The sequence below is a fragment of the Peromyscus californicus genome, unplaced genomic scaffold, assembly GCF_007827085.1.
Source record: "Peromyscus californicus insignis strain IS unplaced genomic scaffold, ASM782708v3 Scaffold_8__1_contigs__length_139910024, whole genome shotgun sequence".
In the NCBI taxonomy this organism is placed as follows: domain Eukaryota; kingdom Metazoa; phylum Chordata; class Mammalia; order Rodentia; family Cricetidae; genus Peromyscus; species Peromyscus californicus.
The window spans coordinates 120,137,877-120,161,108 of record NW_026294606.1 but is presented as its reverse complement, the minus strand read 5'-3'; the positions used below and the strand labels follow the sequence as shown (position 1 = coordinate 120,161,108).

Below are 23,232 nucleotides of genomic sequence, written 5' to 3'. Positions count from 1 at the left end.
AGAAAGGTAGCAAAATAGGCTGTATTTCCATCAGATGATGTCCACTCAACTATAGCATAGGAGGCAGATTCCTAAGTTTAAGTCATTTAAAGTGTGGTGGACATTCTACTTCTCAGTTGTTCTCTTTGTCTTTGCCTTCTCTGCCCTTACCTTCCTTCTCCCACCATTGGCCATGCACCCCAATAGAAAATGGACTTTAGTGATGCCCAGTCTCTGTCTTCATTACCCTAAATTCTTGGAGGACAGTTGGTGCTGGCATTTCCTCCTTCTTCCCTCTCCCTGTACTGTGGGTGCCGGGTCTCGGGGGCTGTCCCCTGCACAGTGTAGGGGCCCGAGGCTTGTGTGCTCGTGTGTACTGTGCTGTGTCAGTTATGTGTGCAAACGCACGGGCTTTTCTCCTTCGTGCACATTATGTAAGAAATGAGGACCAGGCATTTGAATAAGTTAATCACATGCCACATTTCACTTTGGAAATTAAATATGTTAGTTTAAGAGTGCAGAATGTTTATAAAGCTGAAACACACTACAAAGAGAGAGCTTTGAAATAGCTTAAGATTTGTCATAGTTGTATGCCTTAAAATGCCCATGCTTGCTGCCATAGTTCCCTATCTGAATGTGTTCACTGACATGCCTCCAAAGCAGAGATTTCATGTACCGAATTTCATTCTAGATTGAATTTTATGCATGGGAGAGATACCCCGTAAGTGGAGCCATTGGCATCGACTTGTGTGAAATGTAACTAGCAGGCAGAGCAGTGGTGCACTGCAACTTGAGCTGAGATCTGCAGACTGCTCGGAGAACGCAGGCAGACCCCTCCCCTCTTGAACTGGCTTGTTCTCCAAAAGCAACAAGTACTACTTGTCTTTTCGGAAAGCTGTCAGGGAGCTGTAAAACCTGCGGTTTATGCTGGAGATTCCTCTGCACCCTCAGCCTAGGAACACGGTACAGTTCTCTTGGAATTTGATACAAGTTTCCTAACTTTGAAGTTAGAGGAGGCTCTCATTTCTGATTAGGCAGTTGTAATTTCCTTTTTTTTTGGCTCTTTCATGATGTCAGAAAAATCATACATGGTTCCATATTTGTAGACTAGCACAAGGCCTCAGAACCTCAAGATCTTGTCTGGTTTAGAAAGCACATCATCGACTATCAGCTGCTCTTGAGTGCTGTGACTCCCAGCTGCCTGAGCTTTTAATTTCTTTATTCCTTCCTTCCTTCCTTCCCTCTTTTCTTCCCTCCCTCCCTTCCTTCCTTCCTTTCTTTCTGTCACACATACTGTTCATAGTATTTTTTTTGTTCATAGTATTTTAATACTTAAAAATACACATAAAACTGGCCATTTTAATGGAGCATCTCAGTGACCCTTAATGCACTGATATATTGTGCACCCATCTCCCACCTTTCCTCTCCAGTTTCTCATCAACACATACTGAAACTTTATATGCACTGCCCCTTATATACACCGAATAGCTTTCCACTTCCATTTTTTCCTCATCTCCTAGTAACTGATTATAAATTTCTAGCTCTCTCCTTCAAGTGTTTAGTTTATTTTGTGTAGGTGTTTTGCTGGTATGTTTGTATGTCTGTGCACCCGGTACATGCAGTGCCCATGGAAGCTGGAAGAGAGCGCTGGATCCCTTGTAACTAGAGTTATAGACAGCTCTGAGCCGCCATGTGCATGTTGGAATTGAACCTGGGTCCTCTGGAAGAGCAGCCAGTGCTCTTAACCACAGAGCTCTCTCCAGTCCCAATTTTCTACCTCTTTAAATCGAACTATTCTAGGTACCCAATGCCTTTGGAATCATACAATATTTGCTCTTTTGTGACGGGTTTACTTTCATTTAACATAATCTCCTCAAGATTCATCTATGTTGTAGAATATATAAATTTAGTCCTTTTAAGGCTGAATAATATTCCTTGGTGTGTGTAAACTGCAGTTTGCTTAGCATCCATGTGCTGTGGACACTTGGGTTGCTTCCATCATAGGCCCTTGTGAATAATGCTTCTCTGAACACAGATACCTTGAGTCCTTGTCTTTACTTAAAGGACAGTAGATAAAATGGTTGGCAAAGTTAGTAAATGTGAGTGAAATGGGGGGGGGATTCTGAATTGTGTGGTAGGCCGGGGGTGCTGTTGACATGGGATTGGAAACAGGAGGGATGGGAGCATGAAATTCCAGGAAGGAAAATGTTGACTTTGGTCTTGTTGAACCCTAGGTGCTGGTGAGGATTTTCAAGATATGCTACGCACAGGCACTTTTAGATGTAGGTTTGGCTCAAGGGTGACAGTTTGAGAGTTGACCTTCTTCTAAGACTAGGCTGCCTGAAGGACTTCTCTGCCACGGGAGACTGCGAGCCCAGATCACCTCTACCTTTCCCCCGTTACTTAACTTAGGTGTTTTGTCCCAATAGTGAGAGAAGTAACTAATGTGCTAGGATTATTCTTCATGGTATAATTGGAAACAGAAACTTCAGAGCATCAAATGCACGTAGGGAAATAAGTTTAAATGCATGCTAATGAAGCTACAGGGTTCTAGTTGATACTTCAGTCAAGAATAGTGAAAATAAAGAGAGCTTATTGACTTTCTGGAATCCTGTTTTATATGATAAACTTCTGTGGTAGTTTTTAAATAAGTCATTCCTTTACGTATTATTCTCTAATTTTCATCACTGCCAGACAAAACTACTAGTTGATCTGTGTCAGGAGCTAAGCAGTTTTTGTTGTTGTGAAGGTAACATCGTGTCTCCTATAATGCAGTTGCTGTTCCTCAAGAGGAGATGTCTCCTGTCTGATTATGCAGTCCTTGCTTTGGAAGCAGCAGAGGACTAGAGAGCAAAGGCTTATTAAATGGCCCATCAGTGAGGTCGCTTCTGATGACTTTTCAGCAGCAGCGGGTTCATCTGCTTTCCCATGGCAGCTTGTTTGATCTTGGTTTAATGGCTGAAGCTTTGTATAATTACAAAGAAATCAGAAATCCGACTGGTCTCAAGTGTGATTATTTACAGGTGGACTGCTAGCAGGGAAGTGCTAAGTTTGATTGTGCTAAAGCCTGACCAGACACACGGTGAACTCTCCTGGAGCTCCATCATCTGACCTTTTGATGGACTACCAAGGTGTATGATTGCACGGGGTTAAGTGCCCTGAACACAGCTGAGAGAACTTGGCTGTTTCTTCTGAACAGGAGGGATTTTTCCTCTTGGAAATGTCAAAGAGGTGTATTATTAGGTCCCCAGAGCTAGGATGTAAGTAGAATAGGCAGCAAGTGTTTTCTAAATTCTGCAATTGTTTAAGTTTGGGATGGGATCACCTTGGCTGTTATATTCACTTACAAAATCCTGGCCTGTGTTTAGTATGAGGGGGAGCCTCAGTAAATAGCATCTCTGTTCTCAGCAGAAGGACGTGGAGCTAGCTCAAAGAACTTAGTGTCTGCATGCAGTGCAGTGGGACTGTTTGGAATCACTGGCCCTTAGGAAAGGACCTGACATTCTATTTTGTTGTGTGTACTGCTTTGATATTAATCTCCTATTCTTTAGATATGTAAACTTTTCCCCCAGAAGTTTTTAGTCCCTCTCAGTTACTCCTACCTTCCAGTCACTTTCCCTTTTGCTTCCTTTAATTGCTTTTTCATGAATTTGACAATTTCTTCAGGGGACCATTTCCCATTTGAAACTTGGACTATACATTCCCCCTAATGATTATTATAATTGGGGATTTTAAAAAGTTAAGTTAGTAGGACTAGTAGATTGGTTTTCAAGTTATCTGAAGAGCTCAAGTATATTATTTTGAATCTGTGGTTTTTATTGAATTTAAAAATTTTCCCTTGAAAGAGAACTTTTTGAGACCAAGAAATACTGCAGCTAGTCTGGTCAAGTCCTAGGCCAAGTATTGCCATCTTAAGTAAGGAGAATATGGACAGTGTCATGTTATCTGGGATGCATGAAGGCAGCTCTGCTGGAGGCCCAGTCTTTCCCTAGACAGTTGCTCAGCAACAGGAGAAATGAAGGAAAGTCTGTGATCAAACTACATAGACTTGGAGTGCAGTGTCTATACGTAGTAACAGAGTAGATCTGTAGCTGTAGAACAGGGAAAGGTATAAGCAAGGGTGGGAGGTGGGGGGTGGGGAGTAGATAAAAGGCCCCATCATGCATTTCACAAAGAGCATCTACAAATATTAATAGATGTATGAAAGCTATCTAACCGACTCACAAAGAATGTAAGGTAGAGCAGGAGAACTTGTTTTTCATTAGTCATTTTGTCAAAAGTGTCCAAGTTTGGTAATAACTGATGTTTGAATAAATGAAAAAAATGAGAGTTATCTACTGATGAACCTGTAAATTAATACCACAAGGGCAGTTTAACTGTATGAGAAACCTTAAAAGTCCTATGAGTCACTTCAACCTGGGTAACCTCCTGCTAAGAATCTTTATCCTGAAGAATTCCATGCCTTCCTGTTAAGGTATCACAGTATGTGTATGCTTTCTGCTCCAGATACAGAGATGTCAGGTGGAGACGTTAAGGAATACACAAGGACAGGTCGTGGCGAGCTTGTGAACAAGATGGCTTTATGCCCTGGAAGGAGCTAACCAGAAGGGGTAGTCAGCTGGATTAAAGCCTTGATCCTGCAGAGTCTCCGGATGTTGAGACAGAAAGTTGAATGGGCAGGGAATAGACTAACCCCCTGAAGCCAGGGCTTGGCAGTGAAGTTTCACTTTTTGTAAAGGTGATTAAAAGAAGTCCCCTGACCCCAGAAGGGCTATAGTTTATTTTGATCTGTGAGTCTTGAGAACCAGAAGGGAACTCTGTCTTCCACGAGTGGAATCAGGGTGGGAAATTAGGGGTAAGGCGGTGAGATTATGGGGCTGTGTAGGACCATCATATAAAACTTGGTCCTGGATAATGGTTATCCTGGGAGAGGCAAGACAGAGCTTCTGTGGATCCACAGGCGACAACAGATGAGCACAGGTGGAGTGAGCCACCAAGGAGAAAAAAACAAAGACAAAAGCCTTCAAAATATAGTTCCATTAACAACTGAAAATGAGTAATTGGAGCAACAAGTAACAAAACCAACAATTACACAAGTTGTTCCATGTGAGAGTAATATATTTTATGGACAAATCAGAGACTGAAAGATGCATGTTCGTGTTGCTCCAAGGGATAAAAGTATTACATCATTGACAAAAACAAAAATCTAGGAACTTTGCTCCAGTGTAAGGCCCCGTCCTCCTGCATCACTGAAAGAAGAAAGGTGACCTGATCAAAAAATAGGAAAGGAAGCAAGAAAAACTCATCAACAAACACTACCAGGTGGGCAAGTCCCAGCCCAGGAACAGAAACACCAGGAAAAACCAAGAGAACACATCTCACCTACAAACAACTAATCCCATAAGAACAGTCACTAATGAAAAGGACCTGGAGGAACTGCCAGACAGAGTTCACAACTATGTTCAGTTAACTTGGAGAAGATGTGAGTCTATACTCTAGAAGAAAAGAAAGAGCTGAATTAGACAACAAAGTCACTTTAATACAGACAAACAGTTTAATAAAGAATTAGAACCCTGAGAAATAGTGCTGCAGTGTTGAAAAGAGCAACTTAATAAGGCAAACCTTCTTAAAATAAAATGAAACAAAAATCTAAAATGTTTGTAAATATTTGGAAATTTCAGCTACCTGAAAAAGAACCAGTTGGAAGTTTTGGAAATGAAAAGCATTGTCATAGAAGTAAATTGTTGACTTTGAGACAGGGTTTTGCTGTAGTTCAGCCTGACTTTGAGTTGATGATATTCCTACCTCAGCTCTGGTGCTGGGATTACAGATGTGACCACCATATTTACCTGAGAGAATCGACTTCATAGATGAGATGAACGTTAGACTCAGCACATTTACAGGAAAATAGTGAGTTGAATGAGTGCTGAGAAATTCACGTAGAATTTAGCTTAAAGAGACAAAGGGTTAAAAAAGAAAGGCAGGAGATTTAAAGGCTAGATGGGGAGGTTTTGGTTTATGTTAAACTGTAGAATATAAGGGTTATAGTGGAAAATACCCTTAAATACGAGATAAAAAGGAAACAAAAAAGGTACATCCTGTAGCTTGGTAGATGCTAGCAGATAGGAGATGATGTCTCTGAGATGATTATGGGAAATTTACTTATTTTTAAAAAAAATTTTAATTAATTTTTTTGTACATGTGAGTGTGGTGTATGTGTTTGTATGCATGTTCATGTGCACATAGGTACATGTACATGTGGAGGGCAGAGGTCAACATCTGCATTCCTTGTATTTTGAGACAGGGTCCCTCACTGTACCTAGGCCTGTTGATTTGGCTGGACAGGCTGACCAGTGAGCCCTTGAGATTCTCCGGTCTTTGCTTTCCCAGCATTATAGGTGGGGAATTCCAGGATTATAGGTGTGCACTGCCAAGGACGGCTTTCACATGGGTTCAGTGTGTGTGTCCGAACTCAAGCCTTCTCTCTTGCAGGGCACAAACTTCATTGACTGATTTGTCTCACTAGCCTAATGTGACTTTTTAGATTAAAATTTATTTTTATGTATGAATGTTTTGCTACATGTCTGTCTATGTGCCATGTACATGCCTGGTACCTGTGGAGGCCAGAAGAGGGCATTGGATCCCCTGCAGTTGGAGTTACAGATGATTGCTAGCCACCGCATGGGTGCTGGGAACTGAACCAGGGTTCTCTCGAGGGGCAGCCAGGGCTCTTAACCACTGAGCCACCTTTTCAGCCCCCTTATGTGATTATTTATTGAATGAAAAAAAGAAACAAGAAAGAAGGACATGACTACTCCTGGATATGATGGAGGAGAGAGTTTATTGTAGATAAAAGGAGAGCATAGCCAGAGGCAGAGGCATCTGGGAGAGTCCAGAGTGGACATGACTCTGAGCCCTGTGAGGAGGGGGAAGGGAGCAAGAGAGGAACCACCAACCGAGATGGGTGGCTTGGGCCAAGAGAAGAGAGGAGAAAAGACCAGGTAACCAAAATGCTTGGGTTATACAGGGAAGGGCAGATCGAGAAGTTAAGGATAGGGGCCAGCGTATTCCAGCCATACCTGGTAACAGGTCGGACTGAGGGATGCTGGGAGAACTTGGTGGCCAGGTCCACTTTGATATGTTAAATAGGCACCTCAGTCCTTTGTCCTGTGTTTCAGACCTCACATTTATCTGCTTAGGTTTACTTCCAGTTTGCTATTTGCTCTTTCTTTTCTTCTCTTTTCTTTCTTTCTTCCTTCCTCCTTCCCCCCCTCTCCTCCCTCCCTCCCTCCTTCCTTCCTTCCTTTCCTCCTTGTCTCCCTCCTCTTCTTTTTCTCTAAGGACTTTCATGTTCTTTGTCACATTGGTACCTACCTCTCTGCCCTGTTCCTTTGTGGTTGTTTGAGCATCTCTAATAGCCATCTTCATCCTAGCAGCATCCCTGGGAGTAGCACTTTGCTCTTCCCATATGAGATTCCTACAAGAATATACATGTATCTGCTTGTGGGCCTTTGTACTCCTGTCCTATATTTTAATTCTGTGTATGTTGTCGATCCCACAAATCACCATTATTTTTACTTTAAATAGTCAGATGTCTTTTATAAGGATTTAAATCGTAAAGAGCAAAGTCCTCTATTGCCTATGTGTTACCATGGCTGGTACTTTCAGTTCTTCATGTGGATTCTGATTGGTATTTCATGTTGTTTGTCTGTCTGTCTGTCTCTCTCTTTCTTCCTCTCCCTCCCACCTCCCCTTCCCTTCTTCCCTTCTCCTCCTCTCCCTCCCCTCCTCCCCTCCCCTCCCCTGCCCTTCCCTTCTTCCCTTCCCTTCTCCTCCTCTACCTCCCCTCCCCTCCCCTGCCCTTCCTTTCTTCCCTTCCCTTCTCCTCCTCTACCTCCCCTCCCCTCCCCTCCCCTTCCCTTCCCTTCTTCCCTTCCCTTCTCCTCCTCTCCCTCCCCTCCCCTCCCCTCTCCTTCCCCTCCTCTCCCTTCCCTTCTGACTGTCATGTTTTCCTCAGTTAGTACTAATCTTATGGTTTTTTCTTATATAAATATGTCTTTTTCTTTTTCTCTTCCTGCTTTTAAGTTTACTTATTTATCTCACTGTTTTTAAGTAATGTGGTTATGAAATACTTTTTAAAAAGGTTCCGTGTGTGTGTGTGTGTGTGTGTGTGTGTGTGTGTGTGTGTGTGTGTGTGTATTTGCTTGAAGTTCTCAAACAGCTTGTATCTGTGGACATTTAGTTGTTATCAGATTTGGGAAACTTTTGGTCACTATTCTTTTGCCCATTCTCTCTCTTCTCCGCTGGCCATTTGAAATGTGTGTGTTATTTATGTCCTCCCTGGTGCTGCCGACTTTCTTCCTGCCTGCATCTCATGTGTGTATTTTCCCTTCTGCATCTGCAGGTTCCTCCTCCTCCTCTTCCCACTCCCTTTGAGTGCTGAGACGCCGCGGTTTTCCTTTCCAGAGCTTGACTACTGTATTCTGTTTCCTCACCTGCCCAGTCTCCCCCAGACTTTCTGGATTTACACTCTCTCGTTCCAGTCACTCTTTGAATACGTGTCTGCTCACTCCACACTGTTCTGCAGGCTGACTTCAGTCTACCCCTTTGTCTGTGGTAACCATTGTGGTGTCTTTTAGCTATCTCTCTGTGCGGCACCCCATTGCTTTGGACTGGACCATAAGCTGAATTTTAGCACGTGACTCCTGGATCTCGTTCTTGGTGTTTTTTAAAGTATTTCTGTTCTTCATTGAGTCATTGAGGACTCTTGGATCAGTTTGGTCCTTGGAAGGCCTTTCTCTTGAGCCTCGTCAGGAAGAAGGGCATGTATTTGAGGGTTAATTGTCCTGCGGAAAAACCTTTTGAGTGTTCTTCTTGGTGTTTTGTGAATCACCAGGTTTTTCTTTTGTGTCTGTTTAAATCTAGAGCTGTTAGAGCAGCGAGGTCCCACAGGTTCAGGGACAGCTTTAGTTTTACAAGTTGAAAAGTAGGTTTAATTTTTACTAAAAATTAAAGTATTGTGTTTTGATTCCCCTTATATTAAAAATTAAAAAGGTTTTGCAAGACATAATTTTTCTTGCCTTGGGAGGGTGTGGCATGTGGTGAGACTGACCGTGTAGTTCTTGGGGAGTGAGAGTAGTCTCAGTATGTGACCCGCTGCTGGTCACGTCACGGCTTTTCGTGGACCTTACTTTCTTCCTGTATTCTAAAGACTTTGCAGTTTCCTTGTGCTAACCTGAGGTGACCATTACAGCACATTTAGTTAAGCTGTGACACACATACATGTGCACACACATATAAACCTTAGGTGGCCTTTATATCACAGCTAGCTGAGCTATGACACACATACATGTGCACACACATATAAACCTTAGGTGGCCTTTATATCACAGCTAGCTGAGCTATGACACACATACATGTGCACACACATATGTAAACCTCAGGTAACCTTTACATCACAGCTAGCTGAGCTATGACACACATACATGTGCACACACATATATAAACCTCAGGTAACCTTTACATCACAGCTAGCTGAGCTATGACACACATACATGTGCACACACATATATAAACCTTAGGTGACCTTTACATCACAGCTAGCTGAGCTATGACACACATACATGTGCACACATATATAAACTTTTGGGGAAAGTGTTTATGAATTATGTATTTTGTCCAGGCAAATTAGTATCTGGAGTTCTCTAGTAGGATTGATTTATGTTCTAAAAGTGTAGTTAGGTGGATTCATATAGATTCCACTGTTGGTATTTATAGCTATTAAATGCGACTTTTCCAGACACAAATAAGAAGAGTTTATGGCTGCCAAGTGTACTGAGGGCTTGTTATGTGCCAAGTGCTGCCCTTACCTGTTTGTGTGTGTTGCTTCCTTTATGTCCTGCCGGGAGCTGAGCCCCAGATATATGTCAGTTGGGGAACTTGCCTGGGAACTCAGAGTTTGACTCCTAAGCTCATGCTCTGTTGTCTAGAACCCCCCCTTCCCACCTCACCTGATTCCCACTTGCCTGTAATCTGCATAATTCGTAAGTTGCAGTATTTACTAGTACACATGGCTGATTTCTACTTCTTCATAGCTGCATTGCAGATAAGAACACCAAGGTTGCGAGAGATTGACTGAGGAATTTATACACCTTGGAAGTTACAGAGTTCGTGCCTCCACATCTACTTGTCCTGTTCTTTGTATGGTGCTGCATTTTCATTGAGAATGGGGGTGGGAATGCAGACTCATTTAAATGTTGAGATGTTTCCTTTCCTTTAGGACTATGGTATAGAAAATGTCTTGCCTTTATTTCCTTTGGCTCGGCTGCTTCCTACTTTTTGAGAGGCATCTTCCTACGCATTCAAACTTTGCTTAAAAACCAGGTCACTTTCCGACTTGCTTCATCCTTGCAAGACACATTGTATTTCTTCCAGTGGATGTTCATTAATTTTAATAAAATGAAATTTTTATTGACCAGCCTGAAATATTATGTCCAATTTAAAAACTATAACAGGGAATGCTGGGCATAATGGAGTATACCTCTAATCCCAGCACTTGGGAGGCTGAGGCAGGAGGATACCTTGGATTTGAGGCCAGCCTGGACACATAGCAAGTTCCAAGCTAGCCTGCCATACTGCAAACAACAAGCAAACAACAATAACAATGACACACACAAAACAAACAAAACAACCAGCTAGTACCTGCAGGATGAAAACAGGTGACAGTAAGAGTTGTCGGCAGCATCGTCAGTGGGGCTGAAGGGAGGCGTGGACAAAACATAGACTCCATTGTATGCATATGACACACTCCTGTGCCATGACTTACAGACCAGTTCAGTTCTTTGGGGTGATTTCTGTAAGGCTCTCAAGCCATGTCTTTGGCAGATCTGTGAGCTCAGACCCCTCAGCTTTCCCAGCAAAGTGGAAGTGTATGCCTACAGTTTCTGACTCGCAACCTCAACCCTTTTATGATTACAAGCTGCAGCCTTTTTTAATGTCAGGTGCTGTGTGCCCCTTTTCTTGAGGAGCTGTGGAAGTGGGCCTTAGCCGGCCCGGGATAGCTAGGGGAGGGCTTCTCTGTGACCCTCCTGTCAGGTGGGGGAGCCAGGCTCTGAGCCCTTTCTGGCTATCTGGCATTTGTTAATAGCTTGATATATTTGTCACAATTGTGACAGCCAAGAATCTTGTGAGCATAGCAGTGTGCTGCAGGCCCCAGCTTTGTGGGTTCACTGAGGCAGCACTGCTGGCCGGATCTGACCCAGTGTGAGGCTCTCAGCCTCCAGCCCACATGTTCTCATGTGCTATGGTGACTGGCTTGCATTTGGCACAGAGGTCTAGTGGCTTTGCCATTGTTTTATTAATAAAAGGTGATCAGGAGTCAGAGATTATAGTAAAACCTGATAGATTCACAGAGCGACAGAGAAAATGACCAGTGATCTCCACTCTCCCGCCTCCCCACTGGAAGTGGAGCCCCCATCTCCTTGGGCGATCTGCATTCCTCTCCTGTGTCTCCATCTCCTCCGAGTCAGCCAGACAGCTCTACAGTCCACTCCTGCCAGCTGAATGTGGGCCCCGCCCTGCAGACAAGGCCAGACTCCATTTCCACAAACAGGTCTCCAGCATCACTGAGGCTCTCCCATGCTGGTCTTCCCTCCTCGCCAGTGTGTTTGTCTGTGACCTTCCCCAGCAAATGCTTCATTGCACATGGACCGGAAGATGTAGTTCCTAAAACGAGCCCTGAAGCCTGAGTTGGTGGTTTTGTATCAGATGCCGTGTTAGGAGTCGATAGGTAATGTGTTCAAATAGGTGGTAGACAGTCTGGTCGCTAGATGGCTTACAGTGCTGGAAACAACAGAAGCAGAATGCTTTGAATTCCTGCGGAGGAAGGCCACTGTTGCTGTGCTTGCTCCATAGTAGGAGCGTGCTGGAAGAATTTCATCCTTTGGTCCGGCCTTTTAGGTGCCGTTAGCCTTACACATGTCCGGTGGTCTGCACCTCAGCTGAGCTGAGAAATGTTTGTTTTCACAATAATTTACTCGAAGCATTAATTATAAACAGTTCCACCCTCTGTTGATGCTTGTTGGCCTGTGAGGCAGATCTCCTGATCTTTAGCCTGTCTTAGATGGAGTATGGAATTTCTCTTGGAAATATATACCTTATATATGGATTAGCTTGAGTGATAGACTCTCATGGAGAGATTTTTAAGGTGGTATTTTAAGGTGGAACTTCTGAATTATTCAGTGTTTAATTTTTTGGTGGCATTTATAAATATTGTAGTGCTTTGTGTTTATAAAAAGCCCTAAGACTAGTAAAAGGATCACAAGGGAATGCAGACTTCCCTGAGCTTCAAATGAAATTGAAATGTAGGGTTTGGGTTAAGGTAGTGATAGTGTACATAAGTCTGAGAATTATTCATGGAAATATCATTAGTTCTTTTTATAACTGTAAGAGTGGCTACTGCTGAGAGCAGATAAAGCATTACCCAATTAGTAAATTAAATGATTTGTGCTATGCTACTATTATAGGTCTTTCCTAATGGTCAATGATCACACCTTAATTAGGAAGTTATTCAGCATCATGGGTAAGAAAATACTATCAAAATGGAAGCTTGTTTAGATAAGTAGAGTCATGTACAAAAATGTAACATACTGTTTTGTTTCTTGTGTGTATACTAGTTAGATTTTGTTCCCTTTGTGTTATTTATTTTGAATTACAGTGCAAAAGGTCTAGAAATTCTGGGTCAAAAAGGGATGTTTGCTCTGAACTTCTCTTGTCTTGATTTGTGAGTGAAGACTGCTTTCCCAGGGTGAAGGGGGATAGAACTCTGGGCTGCCATGTCTGGTTGGTTGAATGGTGCACTGTATAAAATCAGTGACTTCTGGAGCTGCAGGGACTAAAACCGAGTTTGTGTGTGCTAAACCATACTCTCTAGGGTAGGCCAGAACTGGTCTAGAGCAAGGACACACCTTCCTGTTCTCAGAGGTGTGGTTGCCGCCTAACAGTGGCCCTGGTGATGCACTTTAAAGTTCCCAATTTTATTGAAAACTACTTCTCTCTGCTCTTTTTCCAGACTATTAGTATGAATCTCTGTCTCTCTCTCTCTCTCTGCGTTATACTCATATATGCTGTGTATATGCTACATGCAGACTCTGGCTGTGTAGATGCCTGGATATAAGGTGACGCACTGTAAAATCTCCCCATTGCAGTTACCTGTCCTAATAGTCAGTGCTGTCTGAAGAAGACTGGGTTTTCTAAAACAGCCTTAGACAATGCTGGATGGATACTTACAAAAAGGCGCTTCATAAAACTGGATAAGAAAGCAAAGAGGCTTACCATAAATTTGTGGCGATGGTTTCCAGATGAGAGATTACTTTTAAAAGGGCACTGTTTGGGGCTGGAGAGATGGCTCCGCAGTTATGAGTGCTTGTTTTTCTTCCGGAGGACACAGGTTCAGTTCCCAGCACCCTCATGGCAGCTTCCAACCGTCTGCAACTCCGGTCCCTGGAGGTCAGACACCCTCTTCTGACCTTTACAGGCACTGGACAAGCATGTGGTGGATATACATACCAAAAGAAAATCAATCTAAAAAAAGAGCATTACTGTAAGTGGACACATTCAAATAAGTATTTACAGGAGGGCTAAGCATCCCAGCTCCCCCACTGTTCAGAGAGGAGATGGTTATGCATTATTGGTATTCCAGGCTTGGTATCACAGAGAGCTTAACAGAGTCTCAGATTGTACAGAGTGGGAGACTTTTTTTCTGGAAGACGGTAGTGACTGATTCATAGGTTGCCTGGCTCCCGAGAAAGACCCGATAACAAAGATGCAAGAGGAATGAATGAAATTGTCTCGTGAAATGTGACAATGAGTGTAGATGTAACCAACCGTCTTATTAAATAAACACAGAGCCGATTCAGAGAAGAAAGCCAAGAGGTCAGAGAGCTAAGAGCCTTACCCTTCCTGCTTCAGCCAAGAGAACTCTCCGAAAAGAGGACCTACTTCCTGTGTGTATGTCTTTATATAGTCTAGCTGTTCTGCCTTCTCATTGGTTGTAAACCCAAACACGTGACTGCCTCATCACTGCCTGTATGTACAGCCCTCCAGGTCCTCTATGGTATTGAGATTAAAGGCGTGTGTCTCCAATGTTGGCTATATCCTTGACCACACAGAGATCTACCTAGCTCTGCCTACCAAGTGCTGGGATTAAAGGTGTGCACCACCACTGCCACTCTCTTGCTATGGCTCTAATAGCTCTGACCCCCGGGCAACTTTATTTATTAACATACAAATAAAATCACATTTCAGTACAAGTAAAATACCACCACAAGTGAGCAGAGTTAGTTCTGAGAGAATGCTTCATACATCTTACAATTTAAAGTGTATATGATTTAGTTGGTATATTTTATAATTGGCCCTTAATTTATATCTTTAAAAGTTTACACATTCAAGTTCATTAAGATTTTTGTGTGTGTTTTATTAGAAAATAATATATTGTCTTATATTTGAAGTCATTTTATATTCAGTAATATGTAATTCTTATTTTTAACCAGAAACTGAGGCTCCTCGAGGAGCTTGAAGACACTTGGCTTCCTTACCTGACCCCCAAAGATGATGAGTTCTATCAGCAGGTAAGCTGTTTTAGTGGTTTTATCAATTTGTAGCCTCCACATTTGATCGTGAAGTTGCTTAGGTGCACTCAGAGGCCTGATCCCAGGCTGTGCAGAGGCTGCAGAGTACATGCCTGTCTTCCCTCAGTCTGTTTTCTCTGTGGACTCTGTCTGGGCATAGCACACCATTTTCTTCTCCCCAGCATCCATGGTCCTTCCCTTGTGTGCACCTCTCTGCTCACGCTGACTTTTGTTTCTTTATTTCTGTCCTGCATAGAGTATCACCTTGTCCTCTCATCCTGTTGCTGGGTGGCTGACCCTTTAAGAGTTCTTTTAGGCATTAGCTTTTTTTGTGAAGTTTTTGCCACATTGTCACGGCTCTGTGTGAGGCTGCACCTTGTAAGTGTGCTGTCCTGCCTGCCTATCCCATTGAATAGCAGTACTGGGACTCTGCATCTCTGACTCTGAATTCTTCGGCACTCTTCCCTTACGTATGTCAAGAAAAAATTGAAAATCATTCAAACAGAATGGGAAAGGGGATTTATTGGCATCACTTAGAAATCTAAAAGCATGTTTCTGTACCCAGCCTCTGAAAAACTGTCCCTGCCCATTCTTTTTCTGGGTTTCTTGGTTTGACATCCCTGTGTTTGAGTTCATGCTGAGTTGGCTCTAACCTGACAGTCTGGGAGGACATAGACAGCTCTAGGGATATGTGGTCTTCAGCATCTGAGACTGTGGAAGGGGCCGCTGGGTTCTTTCCCTGGTCCTACCAGATATCCCAGGCAGTGATTGAGTTAGCCTGACGAGGTCACTGTGTTTGCTCGACCCAGTTCATGTTGCCTCTCTGGACTCGGGTTCAGTGGGAGCATTCCCACTCAAGCCGTATGGGGTGTGTGTGTGTGTGTGTGTGTGTGTGTGTGTGTGTGTGTGTGTGTGTGTGTGTGTGTGTGTGGAGGGTAAGATGGATGACACCACAAAAGAAAAACTGAACTTCTGGTTCCAAGTAAGAAGGGATAGGTGTGCTAGACAAGCAAAAGATGGTGAAATTTCACCTATCTTTTCCTATTAGGACATATTTGAAGTATGGGAATAGAGCCATGTCACCCTTGGTAGCACCTGCTTGTCCATAATAACCTCGACAATTAAGGAAGTGGGGGTGGAAGGCATCTGCCCACCTGGAATCTGGTTTCTAGGCCACTCTCATTCCTAAGACCTCGTCTTCAGCTCTTCACTGCCTTTCGCTCGTCAGCGCTCACAGGTCTCTGGTTTCCTTCTCTGCCCTGTCTGCCCCTGCAGTCAGGCCACCCCTGTGAACTGTCATTGACTCCCCACTCCTTCGTGAGTTACCCTGCCGGGTGTTGGCACCACCTCAGAGGAGCTTTGCATCCTGGCCCATGGCGCCTTCTCGCTCCCTCTCTGTCCGCATGCTCCGGTCCTTGCAGAACACCTGTGTGCTGGAGGCCTCCTGAGCCGGGAGGCTTGTCTCTGCTCCCTCCATTCTTCATTTCTAATCTCTGTCTTCTCACCCATTTCTAATAGTGTGAATTTGCTGTTGTTGTTTTGTTTTCAGTGTGAGGCTGAGGGGCTGAGTGCAGAGCCTGACGCATACTGGGCAAATGCTGTACCAACTGGGCGATAGCCGAGCCAGCCCTGACTTGATTTTGTTTTTAAAAATGCTTCTTTCTCTAACTCTTCTGCACTTTTTTCAGTGCCTGGAGCCCATCACGTGCTCAATTTGCTTGAGTGAATGAATGAATGATGAATATATTAGCACATATTTATTTTTGAGACAGGGTCTCGCTATATAGCTCAGGCTGTTTTTAAAATAGATTATTTATTCATGTGTACGTATATGTGTCTGTACAGATGTGTGCAGAGGCCCATGGAGACCAGAAGCGGGGGGATCATAGTACAGGTGGTTGTTATGAGTTGCCCAATGTAGGGACTGAGCTCCTCCGAATGAGCACCAAGTACAACTGACATCTGAGCCATCTCCCCAGCCCATCCCCCTCATGCTGGTTTTGAATTCAAAATCCTTCTGACTCAGCCTCCTTAGGGCTGCAATCACAGGTGTGGGTCATGATGCTGTGTTACTTTTAAAAGTCAGTTATCTAATGAATCCAGTGTGCTTTGCATTTTGATTTTCTCTGTGCTTTGCATTTTGATTTTCCCCGCATACACACCTCCTCAGGAGGTGGCATCTTGACATAGAGGAATGGTTACAGAAATATCATATTCAGTAGTGGTAGGTTGCCCTCATTATAGCTTATCTAGTTAGCCAAATTATCTACAGCAAACATGTATTAGTTTTACAATGAAGAAAAAGTAATTTTAAAAAGGCCCTTTAAAGCAAGCAGAAGCAGTCAGCTTTGAGGTGCTGTTGATACTCCCGCTGACATATACCTCCTGGTACTCAGCTGTCTCAGTGGAGCCTCCAGCCACTTCCACTTTTGTGTTGTGCAAGAACATGGAGAACTAAATGGGAACGGTTACAGCCCACTGTGCTCTGACCAGCCACATACCAGGGATGGGGGAAGAAACCCAGGTGCGCACAGACAACCCCTCCAGGCTCCTTAATTTCCTACGACCCACTCTACAAATCAGTTATCAGTGTCTAATCATGTTAACTATATCTGCTGATAAGCCTTTGTGCTTCTCTAAAACTCTGTTTTACGGGCTGTGCTGTGCTACACATTTACAGACCCAGCTACCTGGGTGGTTGAGCTGGCAGGAAAGACTGAGCCCAGGAGTTAGAGCTGGACCTTCAGCAAACATAACCTGATAAAATTAGAAGCAAAACAGCAACAAAAACAAACAGTCAGAGGGAACTTATTCTCTTAAGAGATAAACTAAAAATGCGTGTAATAATTAGCGAATATGAGTTGTATGAATGAGTCGGTCCACTGTGGTATTCCGGTATATGCCCTTGGTGACCCTTCTGCTCTTGAGGCTGCTTTTCTTCTCCCCTGACATCCTTCCCACTCTTCATGTGTCTCCTGACTTCTTTCTGTCCCTGCTCCGTGCTCTTTCCCCATCTCTAGAGACTTGGGTTCGGTTCTGTTCTACAGGATTCAGTGAAGTCCTGTGTTGTTTCTCTTACTGTGTCTGGCTTGTTTCATTCAAGTTAGTATCCTCTAGTTCTATTCATGCTGCTGCGAACAACAGGATTTCCTCTTTTTATGGTTATGTAGTATTCCATTGTGTATATATACAATGTTTTCTTCACCCATTCACTGTAATTGAAAATATTTAAAGTGACAGGAATGAATGGTTCAGGTCTGACATTGGGTCCCGTACACAGGCTTGTGGTAAGATTTTGATGTCATGCACCTGCCACGTGGGCATGTTGCTCGTCTCTTAGCCTGTGCCAGGCACTGTACTGTTTGTGAATGCTCTCACATTTAGTTGCCACACCAGCCTTGTTCATTTCTCCCAGGAGTCAGCAACTGTCCCCCTCAAGTTTGAGGTACCCAGGACAGGTCTTATCATAGTGATAAGTTCATGTCTGGGCATCAGAACTGAAGGCCAGGCTCAAATTGATTGACTCTGAGACTGGGCTTTCTCCTGCTCTCTGTGCCATGTTCCAGGTCAAAACACCTGGAGAAATGAAGAGCCAGCAAACAGCAGTGTCAACAGCTGGAAGCTGAACAGCAGAGAGCTTCTGTTAGCTTGCCTCGGGTCACCAGGAACTGAGCAGAGCCGCAGTCAGAAGACTGCTCTGTTCCCCAGTTCGCAGAGCGCTCCCTGGGAAGTAGCGTGGATCCCTAGGCTCTCCTACCATGCCCTTTCCTTGTGTGCCAGGCAGCACCCGTATTAGCTTATTTAAATACCGCCATAGTCTCCATGGCAACTGCTGTGAAGCTCACTTTGGAACAGAGCAAACAGGCTCAGAGAGGGTTAAAGCCTTTTTGAGATTTACAGGCAGGTAGTGTAAGGCCCAGGGCTTGTACTGCCTGGCTCTTGTGGCAAGCTCTGGGTTACACTCTGTATCTCTTAGTCTTTCTGAGATGACTTGCTTCTTTTCCAGTGGCCCCATATTCTTCCCATTCTTGCTTACCTGTGGCCACCCCCACCCCAGTCCTGACTGTGTGCTAGAAGGTTCTACCTGAAAGTCATCCTGGTACCTCACTTTAGTATGATCCATATTAGTTAAGTGGATGCTCTTTAGCCTCCCCACTGGGGCTTTGCAATGTTTTAGGAATTAAAGATAAAGTTGTGAAAACTGACAGAAGACCCCTGCTTTTCCTGAGCTTCCTGGCGGGATGGATGGATAGTGTGGGAGGTGTAGAAAGGATCCATGTGAGAAGTTCAAGTGGGAAGTCCTGGGTCTAAGGAACAGCAAGGGCTCTGAGATGTGTTTGACAGGGGACGCGCCTGAAGCTGGCCAATGTGGAGTGAGAGCCGAGAGCAGAGGCTCCGAGGACAGATGTCGACAGCTGTGGGGACCTTGCCATAACGGGAGTGGGAAGAGGTGACAGGAGGCTCAGTGCTCGCCCATCACAGGACCTGACTTACATTTTATTAAGGATCCATGCTCTTGAGCATGGGCTCATTTTTTTTTCTCTAGTGGGGTCCCCTTATCCTGTTCTTCAGGTTAGGGATCTTATTATCTTCAACTGCTACCTACTGCTCCTGTCCCCTGGTCAGTCATTAGGTCCTGACAATTTTACTCGCCCAGAATGTCTCAGATTCTTGCCTTTGCTGGTATCGTTGAAACCCATGTTTATCCCCCATCTGTGGCATTTCAGTATTGTCCTGATAGGTGCCCTCCAGTGTCATCAGAACTGTGCTTTTTAGAAATGTGTTCAGTTTGCTTCTCCTTGCTTTGTTCATTCTGTCAAGTCTCTTGTTTCCGAGGTAAAGTTCAAACTCGGCATGCCCACTTATCACTTACGAGGCTGTTGACAATTAGACCCAGACTGCCTCTGTATCCAGTATCTTACCCCTCACCTAATACGGTTCTGACAGTCACCAGTATCGGCGAGCGCCTTGCTGTGTACTCCAACCCCGCTCTGCCTCTCCTCCTTCCTGCCTTGTGCCTGCCAGCAGCCTCCTCCCCATACCGTCTGCTAACCACCTAGTCACCCTAAGAAAAGTGCCCTTACGGAAATGCTGCACAGTCTGTGAATGTCCTGGGACATTGTAAAGCATCACTTGACTGCTTCCTGCCTCTGCTGCTAAAGCATCACTTGACTGCTTCTTGCCTCTGCTGCTTCCCCTGAGGCCAGAACTGCCCTCAACCCTGTTGCAGTTGCCTCCCAGCTTGCTTCAACATCTGGGGAAATCTTAAAAGTTCTTTCATTCGTTCATTTTGCCTGTGTGTGCACATGTGTGACACCATGGTGCACGTGTGGAAGGCAGAGGACAATTTGTATGAGCCAGTTCTCTCGTTCCACCACGTGGGCCATCAGGATTGGCAGCAAGTGCCCTTACCCACTGAGCCAACTCACCACCCCACCCCATCCCGCCCCAGAGCTTTCTTTTAATTAGCTCTATCTGCTTTCTTGCTGAGAGTCCCTCGGTAGCTTCCCAGATTGTTCCGAGTAGAAACTTAGAAGCTTGGCACTGGACGTTGACGTGTTAAGTCCCGTGTATCCCGCTCCTCACTGTTCCCTCACCTGAAATCTTGCTTTCCCAGCCCCTCAACCCAGTGGCATTCTTCCTCTTCCTGGAAGGAGCCAGGCACACTCCTGCTCCAAAACCTTTGTACTGTGATCCCTTCGCCTGGAGCTCTCCCACTCAGGTCCTTGCAGGGCTGGCTCCTCATTCTTTCAGACTGTCCTCAGGTCACCTTGCTAGAGAGATGGGAGATGGCCACACTTACCACAGCAGCCCAGTCCTACACACTCAACTTGATTTTCTTCTGAAGCACTCATCACCATCTTAATACGCTGTCTTTTATTTATTCATTTATATCTGACTCTCCTTCCCAGAATAAGAGCTTGAAGAGAGTGTGGAGACATTTCGTTCTCTTGCATTCCTGGAACTTAGTGCTTTGCAGATGGTGTGAGCTTGACTGGATTTTAAGCCCCCAGTAAGGATTTTTCCAGGCTTCCCTCCCCAACTGTCCTCTCCTCCCGTAACAGTGTGCTTTACATCTGCTCTGGCTGTGTCTTACTCTATTACTTTCCGTTCTGTCTATGCAGTTAAAATATGAGATATTATCGGTAGGACCTAGCTTACATTTATCAGTGTATTTATGGACTTTATTCAGTGTCTGGTGCATAACAAGTGCTGGCTGGATATTACATCAACATGCAGAGTAGCATGAACTGTGAACAAGTGTATGAACCAACACTTTGTGTCACTAACAGAGCTCAGGTTCACCAACTTGGCTGTGACAGCTAGAGCAGATCCTACATAGGTCTTTCAAAGTATGCTTCCTCTGGGCCCCAGTTGGCATCATACACTTGGAGGCTGGGCCACGTGAGCATGTAGCCTTTCAGTGTTGGGCCTGTGGCCAAGTTGCCAGTATTTTCAATAGAAATTATGTAGAAAATATTATGAAGGACAGTGTGCAGGATGCTCCAGAGTGCAAAGCATGAAGTGTTACCAGCAAAGAATGTGACAGCAGGTTATAGGTGGACTCTCTTTAGACGGGGCCGCTAACATTGTCAGGTGGGGGTGTGTCCCAGGCTCCTTACAGGTAGTAAATCCTGTCCTCTCAACTGAAGATAGAGTTCTATTGGGCCTCATTTGAGTTCGCCTCCTGTGATGCATGTCTTACTCATTCAGCACCGTGCCTGTCTTCTCCGAATGATGAAGACCATCCCTTGGTAGAAGAGGAAAAAAATAGAATTTGTATGCAGCGTATTAAAGGAAGACAAAGCCTCACCTCTGGAGAGCTAGTGTTGCAGATCTCCTGAGCCGTGGGATAGGGTCTGCATATTGGCACATTATGGCCAACATACCTTTCCAAATATTAAACTAAACGTCATCTTTTACACTCTAGAAGTGTTCATTGATCTCAAGAAATATAGTGTGCAAACAAACCAGCGATAATATAATTTCATGACTGTGTACTCCCTAGAAAAACTTTAGCAGGATTAATAAAAAATTACACTAACATATTTGAAAGTCTGCCAACAGCTGTTCCAAATTACTGTGTGCTATCTGATGTTCCTCATATACCTGTCTAAACGGAAAGTGAGCTGGCTCGCCTGACAGGGTGAACTCAGATCGGTTAATGTTCGTCTCCTCTCCAGAGTTACTTGCTGTTCTCTCTGAAGACAATTCGTAACTAATGTCCCATAGCTGTTCTGTGCATCAGCTACTAGATTAACCACTGTCTAAATAGTAGACGCGGACACGCCAGGGAGGCCTTTGCTCCTGTTCATCTTCTGTGAGACGGCGGCAGAATTCGTTAATTGTTCCCATCACAGTAAAGTCATCCTTGATGTAACAGACACATCGGATTTAAATAAGGCAGAGGTTTTGGTGAAGATGGTTGACGATTCTGAATCATTTTATCACATCATCAAGAATAATTTTCTAGCAAGTGTAAGAATTGCCATGAACAAAATAGGTTAAAATAAGCTTTTCCTTGATATTTTTCTGTTTCAAAGTAGTTTACATCGACTTTAGAAAATCATGTAAAGGTTAAAGTTTGAAAATTAAAATATACAAAGTATATACCCAGAGCGTAGCAGTTTCAACTTTTGACTACATTTTTCTACAGTTTGTTTTTAGTACTTAAGTCTTTTCAAAAAATAATTTTAAAATAGTAAGCTCTTGTTAGCTCTTTATGCTTTATTTTTCAATTGTAAAATTTTAAGATAATGTTCCATCATTTTCCCCTTCTCCGTGCTCCTGGCAAACCCTCTGATGTACCACCTACCTTTGCTGTCCTTTAAATTTATTTCCTCTTTTTCTTTAATTGTTATTACATGTGTATGTGCTTTCTCTCTCTCTCTCTCTCTCTCTCTCTCTATATATATATATATATATATATATATATATATATATACCTATATATACATATGTATAAAATGTGTGTCATATATACATAATATATACTATACATATTACACATATATCTGATCTGAATTCTTATTGGCCTCTTATTAAGACTATTAATTCTGTTTTTAACATATAGGTTACAAATATCTTTTCAGTTAGAGCTTGATTATTGTGTGGTTCGTTTTGTACAATCCTTTAAAAAAGTCTTTGACACACTCGTATCTATAATATGGATACCACAAAATAGATCTTGTATAAGTAAATGATCTGTTGTTAGTTGTATAAACATAATAATAGTTGTAGAACTTTGTTTTCCATCCTTCCTTTCCCTCCTTTCTCCTCTCCTTGTTTTAAGACGAGATATGGTTCCATAATGTTCGCTGCTTATGAAATTACGTTGCTGTCTTCCTGGGCTGTGTAGATAAAGAGTGCGCTGTTGCTGTCTCCATTTTGCAGTTGGGATAAAGGAAGTAGAGAAACTGAGTGGATCTCTGACAGTGGACAACAGTATGCCACGTGCAGTATGCCACAAGCCTCTGCCCTTCCCGTTACGTTCGTGATCGTATAGCGCATAGGTATCTGACAGCAGGGCAGTCAGGCTCTACTTACTAGTGAATTCTTTTTCTCACATGCAGGCTTGATGAATTTGTTTTTCTTTTGTGTACTTCCTGTAGATTCTTGCAAGATT

At 43.7% G+C, this 23,232-nt stretch overlaps 1 protein-coding gene across 1 annotated transcript in view; it reads left to right on the top strand.

The window, feature by feature from the left end:
• Positions 1 to 23,232, top strand: part of Fto (FTO alpha-ketoglutarate dependent dioxygenase) — a 366,039-nt gene that overhangs the window by 83,217 nt on the left and 259,590 nt on the right. The window contains exon 2 of the mRNA XM_052727800.1: positions 14,529 to 14,606. Within this exon, the coding sequence (XP_052583760.1) occupies positions 14,529 to 14,606 (78 nt within the window). The remainder of the gene's footprint in view (positions 1 to 14,528; positions 14,607 to 23,232) is intronic.